Source organism: Dromiciops gliroides, chromosome 4 (assembly GCF_019393635.1).
Source record: "Dromiciops gliroides isolate mDroGli1 chromosome 4, mDroGli1.pri, whole genome shotgun sequence".
Classification (NCBI taxonomy): domain Eukaryota; kingdom Metazoa; phylum Chordata; class Mammalia; order Microbiotheria; family Microbiotheriidae; genus Dromiciops; species Dromiciops gliroides.
In genome coordinates this window covers 181,298,907-181,310,602 of record NC_057864.1, presented here as the reverse complement: position 1 = coordinate 181,310,602, position 11,696 = coordinate 181,298,907, and the positions used below count along the sequence as shown (strand labels likewise).

General features: G+C 48.5%; 1 protein-coding gene across 1 annotated transcript; it reads right to left on the bottom strand.

Moving 5' to 3' along the window:
• Positions 1-1,583: 1,583 nt before the first annotated feature.
• Positions 1,584-7,511, bottom strand: LOC122725438 (keratin, type I cytoskeletal 14-like). Its single transcript, XM_043962555.1, has 8 exons — positions 6,876-7,511; positions 5,123-5,205; positions 4,342-4,498; positions 3,559-3,720; positions 3,300-3,425; positions 2,961-3,181; positions 2,791-2,834; positions 1,584-1,861 (listed from the first exon to the last, which is right to left on the bottom strand). Exons 1-8 carry the CDS (start codon positions 7,413-7,415, stop codon positions 1,764-1,766), a joined length of 1,431 nt encoding a protein of 476 aa, XP_043818490.1. The 5' UTR covers positions 7,416-7,511; the 3' UTR covers positions 1,584-1,763.
• Between the last annotated feature and the right edge of the window lie 4,185 nt (positions 7,512-11,696).

The following is an 11,696-nucleotide window of genomic DNA, read 5'->3' as shown; positions in this document are numbered from 1 at the left end:
ATTTGAGAGGGTGGGCCTGGTCAGCCATAGCGAGGAAGTTTTCTTCTTTTTTCTGGTTAAGGTGAGTATGTGGCTGTGGTATGAGGTTTTTGTTCAGGGAAGGTTAAAAACAGGTTCAGAGGAGCAGCTAGGTGGCGCAGTGGATAGAGCATTGGCCCTGGAGTCAGGAATACCTGAGTTCAAATCCGGCCTCAGACACTTGACACTTACTAGCTGTGTGACCCTGGGCAAGTCACTTAACCCCAATTGCCTCACTAAAAAAAAAAAAAAAACAGGTTCAGGTAGTATATTCTAGGAAAGCAGTTTCCAAAGGATAGTAAGCACTGGACCTCCAAGAGAGGAAAGGAATACTTATTAAATGTTATTATTAAGTTATGTAATTAAAACATTAAATATTAATTTTAAATTAAAACTAATTTAATTTTAATTTAATATTTATGGAATATCTTAAGGGGAAGCTGTAGTGTAATGGAAAGAAGGCTGGGCTTTAGGGAACCCAGAGTTAAAGTGCTGTTTCAGACATTTACTTGCTGTGTAACTTTAGGCATGTCACTTGACCTCTCTGGGTCTTTGGGTTTTTTTAACTTTTTTTTTCTTTCTGTGAGGCAATTGGGGTTAAGTGATTTGCTCAGGGTCACACAGCCAGTAAGTGTTAAGTGTCTGAGGCCAAATTTGAACTCAAGTACTCCTGACTCCAGGGCCAGTGCTCTATCCACTGTGCCACCTAACTGCCCCCTCTCTGGGTCTTAATTTCCTGATCTATAAAATGAGGGTGTTGGGTGAGATGTCCCCTTAACTCTACATCAAACAATTTGATATTGACTATACATGTGAAGTCATGCCAAACATATTTTCATATTAGCCATGTTGCAAAAGAAAACACACACACATAAAAGCCAAGAAAAATAAAGTGAAAAAAGTCTGCTTCGATCTGCACTCAGAGTTCATCAATTCTCTTTGTGGAAGTGGATAGCATTTTTTATCATGGGTCCTTTGGGAATACCACTAAATTCTCATCCAGAATTTCCCATGATGCCCAAGTCAGAAAGGCCCAGGGTTACACAACTAGGACACAGAAATACAAGGTGGAAAAAAAGAAAGAAATACAAGGTGGAGGTGAATCATTTTCTAGCACCTCACCTTACAGGGGGGTGAAATAGGTTTGAGAGAAAGTTGGGGGCCTTTCTGGCTTGTTTTCCTTCTCAAGGAGAGGGAGAGGGGCAGGAGGGAAGGAGAGAATTTGGAATTCAAATTTTTTTTAAATAAATGTTAATTTTTAAAAATATAACTGGGAAATAATGAAATTAAAATGTATTTTTAAAAAAGAAATAGGGGAATTCTAGATTTGAACTCAGGTTTTCCTAACCCCAAGTTGAGCTCTCTATGCTTTGTGTCATTTAGCTAGGGAGAATGTTCCACCTCCCTGCACCACCTGACTCATGGGCTCTCTCTTCCACACCAGTCAAGTGATAGTTCCAAGGCTATCCTTCACTTCAGCTCTTCATCATCTATCACTTCAGCCCTTCCCCAGCCCCCTTCTCACTGAATTACCAATGATCAGGAGGAGGCAAGAGTCTGCATCAAGAAAAATAAGCTTTATTTGTTTGCCCAGTCAGAGGGCAGCACAGCACTTGGGAAATGGGGGAGGGCAAGCTTGAGGTGAATTAAATTTCGTGGCTGTCATCCACTGCTCAGTCTGACAGGGGGTGGAGCAGGTCCCAGTGCAGGCTGTGGTCCTCTCTGGCCAGGTCAGCATGGAGAATTTAGCTCTTGGTGCGAAGGACCTGCTCGTGGCTGGATACCACCTTGCCATCATGGACATCTAATACCTTGGTGTATACCTGACGGCTAGTGGAGGAAACTGCAGAGGCAGAGAGGAGGAAAAAATGCTCATCAGTGAAGCAGCCGACCATGACTACAGAAGACTGATGACGAAGTATGCCTTCCCCTCCTTCCAGGGAGTTAGTGGACTACAAATATGGAATGCATTATTCATTGTCAGAGATGGACAATGTGCTGATTTGGTTTACTTAAGTATACTTCTTGGTTACAAGGGAATGCCCTTTTAGGTGAGGGCAGTATTGGGTAATGATAGTAACATAAACTAAAAGCATTGATAAAACAATTTTTTAAGGAAAGGAGAAGCCCTTGCTGAGAAAATGGCTAGTGTTTCTTAGCTAATGGATATCCTGGAAATCAAAGGTAGGGAAACCAAGTTCAATGCCCCTGATGAATCTCCTTTCTTTCTGTTTCATTCCCATTGACCAAAATCAATTTTCTCTTAGCATCTTTTTAAAGGTAATACACACTAACGTGTTTCCTAATTGTCCATTTTATCTCTCTGACCAGACTCAGCTTTCAAACACGCCCTTTTCAGCACCCAACACAGGGCTTTGGGGTTTTTGCTTGTTTGGGGGAAGGGGGAGGAGATAAAAACATGCTCTGTCCATGGTGCTGATGATCAGGTCCATTGATCCTTTCAAGGAACACAGGATTGCCCCCTCCTTCTAGACCATCAGAAAAAATCATTTAGGAAATAGCATCTTCTTCTAAATGAGGTCTAAAATTTTTACAAAGCCTCACAAAACAGAGGAGGGTCACCAAACTGTAGGGAGCAGATTTGGGGGCATCCAAGAAGGCATAGCTGAGCCCTAAGATGCTCCTAAGCTGTATCCCAACCCTCTTAGTGGTCTCATTGACATTTTTTCCAGAGAAGAAAATGAATACAAGTCCCCCTAGAGAGAAGCAAATTAACCCTTACAAAAAAGACATGCCAAAGCCATATCTTACCATCTCTGGAGGACTGAGAGCTAGATGAAAACTGGGAAGCCAGGCTACAATGAAAAGAAAAAGGAGAATCATTAGATGCACGATATCATGAGTGAATGGAGATGAAGGATGAGCAAGTGTGTGTCTTTGGAGCACCAGCCTAGGAGTGAGAGGGAGACTTGGTCACTCACTGGGCATCCTCTCCCTCCAGCAGGCGGCGGTAGGTGGCGATCTCCTGCTCCAGGCGGGTCTTCACATCCAGGAGGATCTTGTATTCTTGGTTCTGCTGTTCCATCTCACAGCGGAGCTGAGCCAGCTGTTCCTCGACGTTGCTGATGAGCCCCTGGATCTGGGACAACTGGAGGCAGTAGCGGCCCTTGGTCTCTTCCAAGCTGTTCTCTAAGGAGGCTTTCTGTGGATGGAAGAAAAAAAACAAGTCTGGTGACTGGTTGTGACCTCTCACCTCCCTCCTGGATGCTGGATTTGCCCACCAGTTGCAGCCCTCAAGCCCAGGTCCCCAAGTCACCTACCATGCTGAGCTGTGACTGCAGTTCAATCTCAAGGTTCTGCATGCTGCGGCGGAGCTCAGAGATCTCGCTCTTACCACTCTGCAGCATCTCACTGTTGGAGGCTACCTCTCGGTTCAACTCTTCAGTCTGAAATAAAGGAAAATGAGATGCTCTCTAGGATGTGCCTGCTGCTGGGCTGTCCTTATGTCATTCGAGGGAAGGGTCACTGGTCCTCGCCCCCCCCCCCCCCCCCCCGCCAAGACATCCCAGCCACACCCACCTTACTGAAGAACCAGTCCTCTGCATCCTTGCGGTTCTTCTCTGCCATCTTCTCGTATTGGTCTCTCATCTCAGATAAGACACGGCTCAGGTCCACCCCAGGGGCGGCATCCATCTCCACATTGACATCTCCACCCACTTGGCCTCTCAGAGCATTCATTTCCTATAGGTAAAGAAATAGCCTGAAATCACGAGTCTCCAGATAGACAGCTATCGATGCAACTTTCCTTATGGTCTGAGGACACCATCTCCCTGTCCTGATTACTTCCTTCCCCCCATCTCAAATTTTCATGTTCCCTGGAAATCTCCCTAATCCAGAGGCAAAGTGTTGCAGTGGAGAGAGCACTGTCTCTTCATGAGTCCAAATCTCATATTTGCTACCCAAGTGACCTTGGGCAAGTCTGTCGTACTTCATGGGCCTGTTTCCTCAAATGTAAAATGAGAGGGTTGGATGAAATGGCCTCCTGAGGTCCCTCAACTCTAGATGTAAGATCATGCCACTTGGAGAGTCTTTTTTTTTAGGCAATCGGGGTTAAGTGTCACACAGCTAGTAAGTGTCTGAGGCCAAATATGAACTCAGGTCCTCCTGACTTCAGGGCCAGCGCTGTACATACTGAACCACTTAGCTGCCCCCACTTCAAGGGTCTTAGTGACTAATGGCCCTCCCTCACTTTTACACAGGAGAGTGAAGTAAGAAAAATTCAGGTGGGTTATCCTGAAGCTAGAGCAGGCTGATTTGAGATTTCCCCACAGCCCACTGCCTTCTTTCTTCCTCAACCCTCACCTCCTCATGGTTCTTCCTAAGGTAGGCCAGCTCTTCTTTCAAGTTCTCAATCTGCATCTCCAGGTCAGCCTTGGACAAGGTCAGCTCATCCATGACCTTACGCAGGCCATTGATGTCAGCTTCCACACTCATACGCAGGTTCAGCTCAGTCTCATACCTGTGGTGGTCCAAGGAAGAAGGAATGAAACCCCTCACCTAATGTACATTGTCTCCTATCCTTCCCAATATTCTAACATTCCCATCCTAGGCGAGTGGCTAGGGGAATGAATCAGCAACCTAGAAATGAGAGTGGGTGTATAAAGATGCCTATTGACAGTTCAGGCAAGTCTGTATGCTACTCATTAATAGCTAGGTGATAATTATGACCTGAGCTGGGAGGTTCTGTGGTATTTACAACCTTAACCAAATTCTTGATTTTTCTCTCTTGTTCTTGAAAGGGATAAGACTAAGGACAGTGCCTGATACACAGAACTCCCAAGTGAGGAACCTCTCCACTCATGCAGGTAGGTACCTTCTAAGTAACTTAGTCTTAGAGATCCTTGCAACACTGAGAATTAAAGTGATTTGCCCCCTGAAAATAACTATCCCACTTCCACATGGACTCTCAAGAGTGGGGAGTTTATGCATGGTTTAATTCACCTAAGTTAGACTTGAGGCATAGACAAAGATACTATGACACAATCTCTGCCTTCATGGAGTTTACAGTCTTCTCCCTCAACAGAATTTAGAACCTCTACTGGGATAAGGCTGGATTTTCCATGTTCATTACCAATGGACTTACTTGGTCCTGAAATCATCAGCAGCCAGGCGGGCATTGTCAATTTGCAGGAGAATTCTGGCATTTTCCACACGGGCTTCAAGGATCTGATACAGAGACCAAATGTCATTCATCACACATTCATGGAGGTTAGCACAACAGCCTATAAACATCTCCTCATGCATCTTTTCAGAGCTTTCCCTTCCCCATCCCAAATTCCCTGTGGCCTACACCCTGAGGGACCAAAGGCATCTTGCAGGCAAGCCAATTTTGCCCATTGCTCCAGGACTTGGCAGCTTTCACTTCCACATTTTCCAGGTGAGCTGAACCTGAGTTGTGAATAAGAGATTTCACTGCTGAAACCAGCCATTCCCAACAGAATGTAAGCTCCCTGAGGGCAGGTACTGTTTGGGTTTTTTTCTGTTGTTATTTGTTCACTGTTGTGTCTTTGGCATCTATCATAGTACCTGGCACATAGTAGGTACTTAATAAGTGCTTGCTTAATTAAATTGAATTGTATTGAATCCAAGGCTGGGGAGGGGGGAGAGAGGAATAGACTTAGAGAAGAGACTCTACTTGGGAAAGGTATTCAAAGAGAGGAGGCAGGGACAGAAGAAAACTGAGCAAAACTTGGGTATGGTAACTATTGCCCCTAAGCTTTGGAAAAGGTAACAGGAGACCCAATAGACAGAGACAAAGACAGAGACAGAGACAGACAGAGATTCAGAGAGAGAAACAGAGACGGAGATTCAGAGAGAGAAACAGACAGAGACAGACAGACAGAAACAGAAAGAGACAGAGACAGACAGACAGAGGCAGAGATCCAGAGAGAGAAAGAGACAGAGACAGACAGACAGAAAGAGAGACAGAGAGAGAAAGGACACCAAATCCTGCAGGGAGAACTAAGGATTCCGGAGCTGAGGCAGACAGTGTGGGACTGCAGCAGGCAAGGTCGAGATTGGGGAGGGCAGGGAAGGGAATATGGGGAAAGGAGAGGAATAACTATTTTTAATACTGTCTGCGGTTCACCTCTGACTCCTCCCTGGAACTAGGAGATGGTGCTATGCCTGTCTATTAGTGGAAAGTGCCAAGACTTTGGGCAGTGGCTGCCAGATTAAGTGAATGAACTAATGAGCAATTTAGGCATCTTTCTTTTTTTTTGTTTTTGTTTTTGTTTTGTTTTTGTTTTTTAGGCAGTGGGGGTTAAGTGACTTGCCCACGGTCACACAGCTAGTAAGTGTCAAGTGTCTGAGGCCAGATTTGAACTCAGGTACTCCTAAGTCCAGGGCCGGTGCTTTAACCACTGCACCATCTAGCTGCCCCTAGGCATCTTTCTTGATCCTGTTAGTACCTTGTGCCTCTGATATGGCAGAGAATAAAACAGGGGAATTACATTACCTCTTCTCTACTCTTATTCTAATCCTCTTCCCTCTTTACAGGATGCCCTAGCAGAAAGGAGCTAAAGTTTTTGTTGAAAGATTTAGAACTGAAAGGGACCATAGTGGTATTCAAGCCAATCGCCAAAATTTACAGATGGGCAAACTAAGGCTCACATAGTTGAAGTGGGCTTGCTCAAAGTCACACAAGTAGAAGTAGCCAAGGCAAAATATGAAGCCAGGTCATCTGAATACAAATCTAGCACAGTTGGCTTGGTTCCTAAGCTAAACAAGAGCCACCTCAGCTGAAACTCTAGAGCAGAGTGAGACCCAAGGCTGTAGCTCCCAAAGGGACCAAGTATAGAATGCCCCATTCTGATTGCCCCCTGCCTGGGGCCTACCTTGTTTCTGAGGTCCTCAATGGTCCTGTAGTAGGGGCTATAGTCCTTGTCCTCAGTTGGCCTCTGCTTCTGGTACCAGTCCCGGATCTTCACCTCCAGGTCAGTGTTGGCCTCCTCCAGGGCCCTCACTTTGTCCAGGTAGCTGGCTAGCCGGTCATTGAGGTTCTGCATGGTCACCTTCTCTCCACCAGCCAGGAGGCCATCCATACCACCACCAAAGCCACCCCCATAGCCACCACCAAGACCACCACCAAAGCTACCACCATAGCCACCACCAAAACCAGCCCCACCTCCATAACCTCCACCAAAGCTGCTGCCGCTGCTGAAGCCACCACCATAGCCTCCTCCCAGGCCACAGGCCCCTCCAGAGGAGAAGCGGGAGCTTGTCACTGACATACCCCCAAAGCCTGAGCCCCCATAGGCACTAGGAGCTCTGTAGGAGCCTCCACCCAGGATGGAGACCCGGCTGGAGCCACCTCCAAGCCCACAAGAGCCCTTCATGGAGCTGGAAGAGGTGAACTGTCTGCTGCAGGAAGTCATGGTATCAAGAGAGAAAGTGGAGTGTTCAGAGAAATAGAGAGAGCTCAGAGAAGGTGTGCAGAGAGGCTCAGAGAGGAATGAGAACTGCTGCCGCAGGGACCCTGGGCCTTTCCTTTATAGGTTCACGGGAGGGTGGAGCTGGGCACTTTCCATTCCCTTTGGCTGCCAACCCCACCTCCCCACCCCAGCCCCAGGTCTGCGCCAACAGGCTCCCTTAACTACCCCACCTCTGTTATGTCTCTGTCATAGTTTTCTGGAAGCTCCCCGCTAATTTGGAGTGGTTTGGGGGGTGGGGGAGGGTTGGCGTTCTTACCCCACTAGGTGTGATTCACACTGGGGAGGTGCGGGGCTGCAGGCTATACTTTCCCATAACTCCTGGGAATCCAAAGGAATTCCTGAACCTGAGTCCAGCTCCATATCCCAGGAGGAGTGGAGACAGCAGTTGGACCTGCTTATAAAGATAATGACCTGTCATTTTCCAATTAATTGTATGGGTCACTAAAGTCTACTTAGGTCTGCGAACACCTTCCTGAATAGCAAAAGCATCTTTCCTGAAGCTGGGCAAATGCTGCCCAGCCATGCCAGGACATTGGGGACTCTGTGTCCCTCTAAGGGGCAAAGCAAACAAGCCAACCACCCCCTGCCCCAGCCTCAAGGATACAAACACTCGTGCCTGTTGGGGGATGTCCTACGTCTTCTCTGGAGACCAGAGAGTGGGCATTCTGTCCATCCTTGCATCCTTTAGGGACCAGGCTCCCTTCCCCGCCCCTGGGAGAAGTGGTTGGTTCATTTACCCAGGGACTCTCCCTGTAGCCAGTGGGGTGTGTGTCCATGGGCTTTGGAGCTGACCTACTGGTCTTTTTCCTCAGGGAGAGAGAGCAGAAGCGACACTAGTGCTGGGATCTCTGCCCTCTAGTATGACATTGTGATGGGAAGTCAGATGGGGGCCTCTGCCCCCAACTCCGGTTCGCCAGTTCTGGTCCCTCAGAGCTTCTCCATGGTCTCATTGTGTCTGAAGGGGCAGTCCCATGGTAGCCATCCAGTCCAGGAGCACAAACGAGTGTCACCTCCAGATTTACCCTTCCTTGAGTTCATGTGACCTCCATATCACAGAGGAAACTGGGAAAGGAGGCAAGACTGTTAGCCCCAAGTGGGGTAACTGAGGCCCAGAGAGCACTTGACTTGAGAGAGAACAGTCTATCTATGCTAGTGGTAAGCAGAAAGTCTTGGCCTCTTGTCTCTTGGCCCTAGGGGCATGATTTACTGATCTCTTATCTGCCACAGAAGCTCTGTTGCCTTTATGCCTACTGTGGAAGAGGACAGACCCAGAAATACTCATAGATGAGCCTACTTTGGCTTGATCCAATTCCCACAGACCCGGGTCTGACCATGCAGATAGGTAGAAAGTACAGACCTCTGTGGTTTAGGACAAGGAAATCACGGGCGGACACCAGAGCACCTGGGGAAAGGGGTAGGCCTGTACTGAGGGAGTGGGCAGTGAGGAAAGGCTGGGTCCCTTGAAAAGCCTGGGGACTTAAAGGGTGTTAAGCGGGCACTAGGCAGGCGATGGCCAGTCCTCAGCATGGCTGAGTCGGGATGATTCCAGTATGATGCTTGTGCTACAGAAATCAGGGCAGCGTCCCAGGAGAAGGTGACAGAGTATGTCTTTCCTGCACTCTTCTAAATCCAGACCCTCGCCGCCACAAGAATGGGAAGTCACTGGGTACGACCCCTCCAGTGGCCCTCTCCTTTGCTCTCCCTCTGGGCCTGCATCATTATCTCTTCCCTCCCAACTCCACTCCCTTACTTCTTGACTCTCAGGGTCCCTGGCAGGCATGTTGGGAGGAATGTGGTCGTGTCTGGGGTTGTCAGCAACTTCCCATTTCCCCAGACAGGCCCCGACAGCACAGTCCCTGTTCAAAGGCTGAGCTGACTCTTCCTGGGATCAACTATTTGCAAAGAGAAGGATTTAACTCCCTTCTTTATATCACCACCGGCAACCACCTCCCCCATTCTATTTAGGGAGCACACTGAAGGGGGAGGGGCGATGATCCTAAGCCCTGGAAACCCGCTCCTTTTGCTCAGGTTTAAGAGCTCAGAAAGGAGATGCTGAGGCCCCAGCTCAAGTCTATGGGGCTAGTCCCCCCATTCTGCAAGCACTTAGAGTTTGGGAGGATGTGAGTAACATGAGCGGCCCGCCCCGCCCCACCCCACCCTTCACTGACAGAGGCACTTAATCTCCCGCCAGAAAATAGATTCCCCCACCCCCCCACCCCCCAGGCCCAGCTCAGCAGTTTCCCCCACTGAAAGGCACCTGGCCTTTTGGCTAAGAAACAGCTCCTTCTGTTGGGAGATGTTGCTTTGGCTTCCAGAGGCCTGGGCTCTGCCCAGGGGCAAATGCTATGTAAAGAGGATCCTGGAGAGACATGGAACAGAACTCAGGCACTGAGTCCAAGAACAGACCTGCAAGCAAGGACAGACCTCAGGCACTCAACCCTCAAACGGGCACCGAGCCCTGGACCCCAGAACAGACCCAAGGCATAATCGGTCCCCAGGCACTGAATCCAAGGACAGATCTCAAGCATTGGAGCCAAGGACAGACCCCTGCCATTGACCCAAAGATCTCACCCAAACAAAACTTAAGCCAACAGCCTAAGTGATCCATACCCCCAGAACAGCCACATCTGGCTGAAGAAGTTCCAACTTTTAGAGCACCCCTCCTCCCGAGTCTGGGTTCTCCTAGCATTCAGTATCTGAGCACCGAATTCCATAAGAATATCTGCGTGCTCAGACCTTCACTTTCTCCTGGGAAGTGCTGCAGTTGTCTCCAGTCAGGGATAATAATGACTCGATTCTTTCTCTGAAGCTTGCCTCTGAGAGAGAGCAGGAGACTAGGGGGCTGTGGGAGTCACTGTTAAGTTCAGTGTGTTGCCAGCTACCAACCAGAGTCAGGCTCAGCCAGATGAGTAAAGAGGGCCCAGTTTCACAATCAACACGGGGGAGTGAGTAGGCAATATGTGTTAGGGCTGGGACACAGTACTGGGGGCATATCCAGAGGAAAGAGGAGACATGGTCCCTGACCTCAAGAAGCTCCCAGCTGAGTCAGGGAAATATAATCCCTACCCTCTGGAAGCCCCTAGTCCAATGGGAAAAACAGACTGACAACTAGAAAGGTGCTTCGAAGACATCAAGTCTAATCTCTTTATATGACAGAGGTGAGAACTAGGGCCCAGAGAGACTGTGATTTGCCCAAGGTCACACAACTATCCCAGGTTCTCTGACTCCAAATATATACTTTCTGCCACATTGGAAGGGGAGAGGTGAAGTGGGGGGCAGAGGGGAGGGTCAGCCAAAGGTCATAGTCTAAGGTGGCAGAACCAGACCTCTGACTGTTCACGGGCTATTGGACTCCCTTCCAGCTTGTGAAATACATCTGCCTCTGCTCTTCCTTCTGAAGCCTCCTATTTCTCTCTGCACCCCCAATGGACTGCCCATCGGTCTTGCCACACCGGGCTCTCTGCTCTAACCTTTGTGCAGAGTGAGACTCCTGGTGGCTTCAGTCACTTACCTGTGCTGTCCTGGGACAATGATCCAGGAAGGAGTCCTGAGTTTATGTCAGCTTTTCCTAGGCCACTAATGGGAGGTGGCCACAAGAACAAAGGCATAGGGAAGAAGCAGGCACGCATCCCAAGACAATAAAGAACAGAGGAGCATCCATCCAAACCCTGAGGATCTTGGTTACTTTTGCTTCCCCTCCCTGTCAAATAAAGTGCCCTCTGTGAGCAAAGACATGCTGGGTGCCCAGGAAGAGACACAATGAGAAGAAAAAAAACCAGTCTCAGTCTGGCTTCATGTCACTCCCCTACTTAACAGCCTTCAGGGGTCCCCAGTCCTTGCAAGAGAAAATCCAAGCTCAGCCTAGAGTTCAGGACCCTCCACACTCTGACCTCACCTGACCTAGCCAACACTGCCTCTCACTACTCCCCAACCAGAATAGAGGCAATGTGGTACAGCAGAAAGGACAATGGATCTGGAGACGGATGACCCGCCTCAGACACTTACTTGCCCAAGATCACATAAGTCTCTGGGCCTCGGCTTCATTTGTAAAAAGGAGTTAAACTAGAGATCTCTAAAGGTTTAGGATGCTAAATCCTGTAATCCCACAGGCATTCAATAGGACCTTGTTACCTAATTATTTCATGGGTCCCTATCATCTCCTCATCTGGACTCTACATCTGTGTCCCCTCTCTCTGCACCTGGCACAGGGCTTTGTAAAAAGCT

Coding starts and splice junctions, on each gene's coding strand:
- LOC122725438 (XM_043962555.1), bottom strand. CDS start 7,415: ATGACTTCCTGCAGCAGACAGTTCACCTCTTCCAGCTCCATGAAGGGC. Junction 3,182..3,299: donor TGCAGTCACAGCTCAGCATG/GTAGGTGACTTG, acceptor TTCCATCCACAG/AAAGCCTCCTTAGAGAACAG. Junction 1,862..2,790: donor CTCTCAGTCCTCCAGAGATG/GTAAGATATGGC, acceptor CTGCCTCTGCAG/TTTCCTCCACTAGCCGTCAG.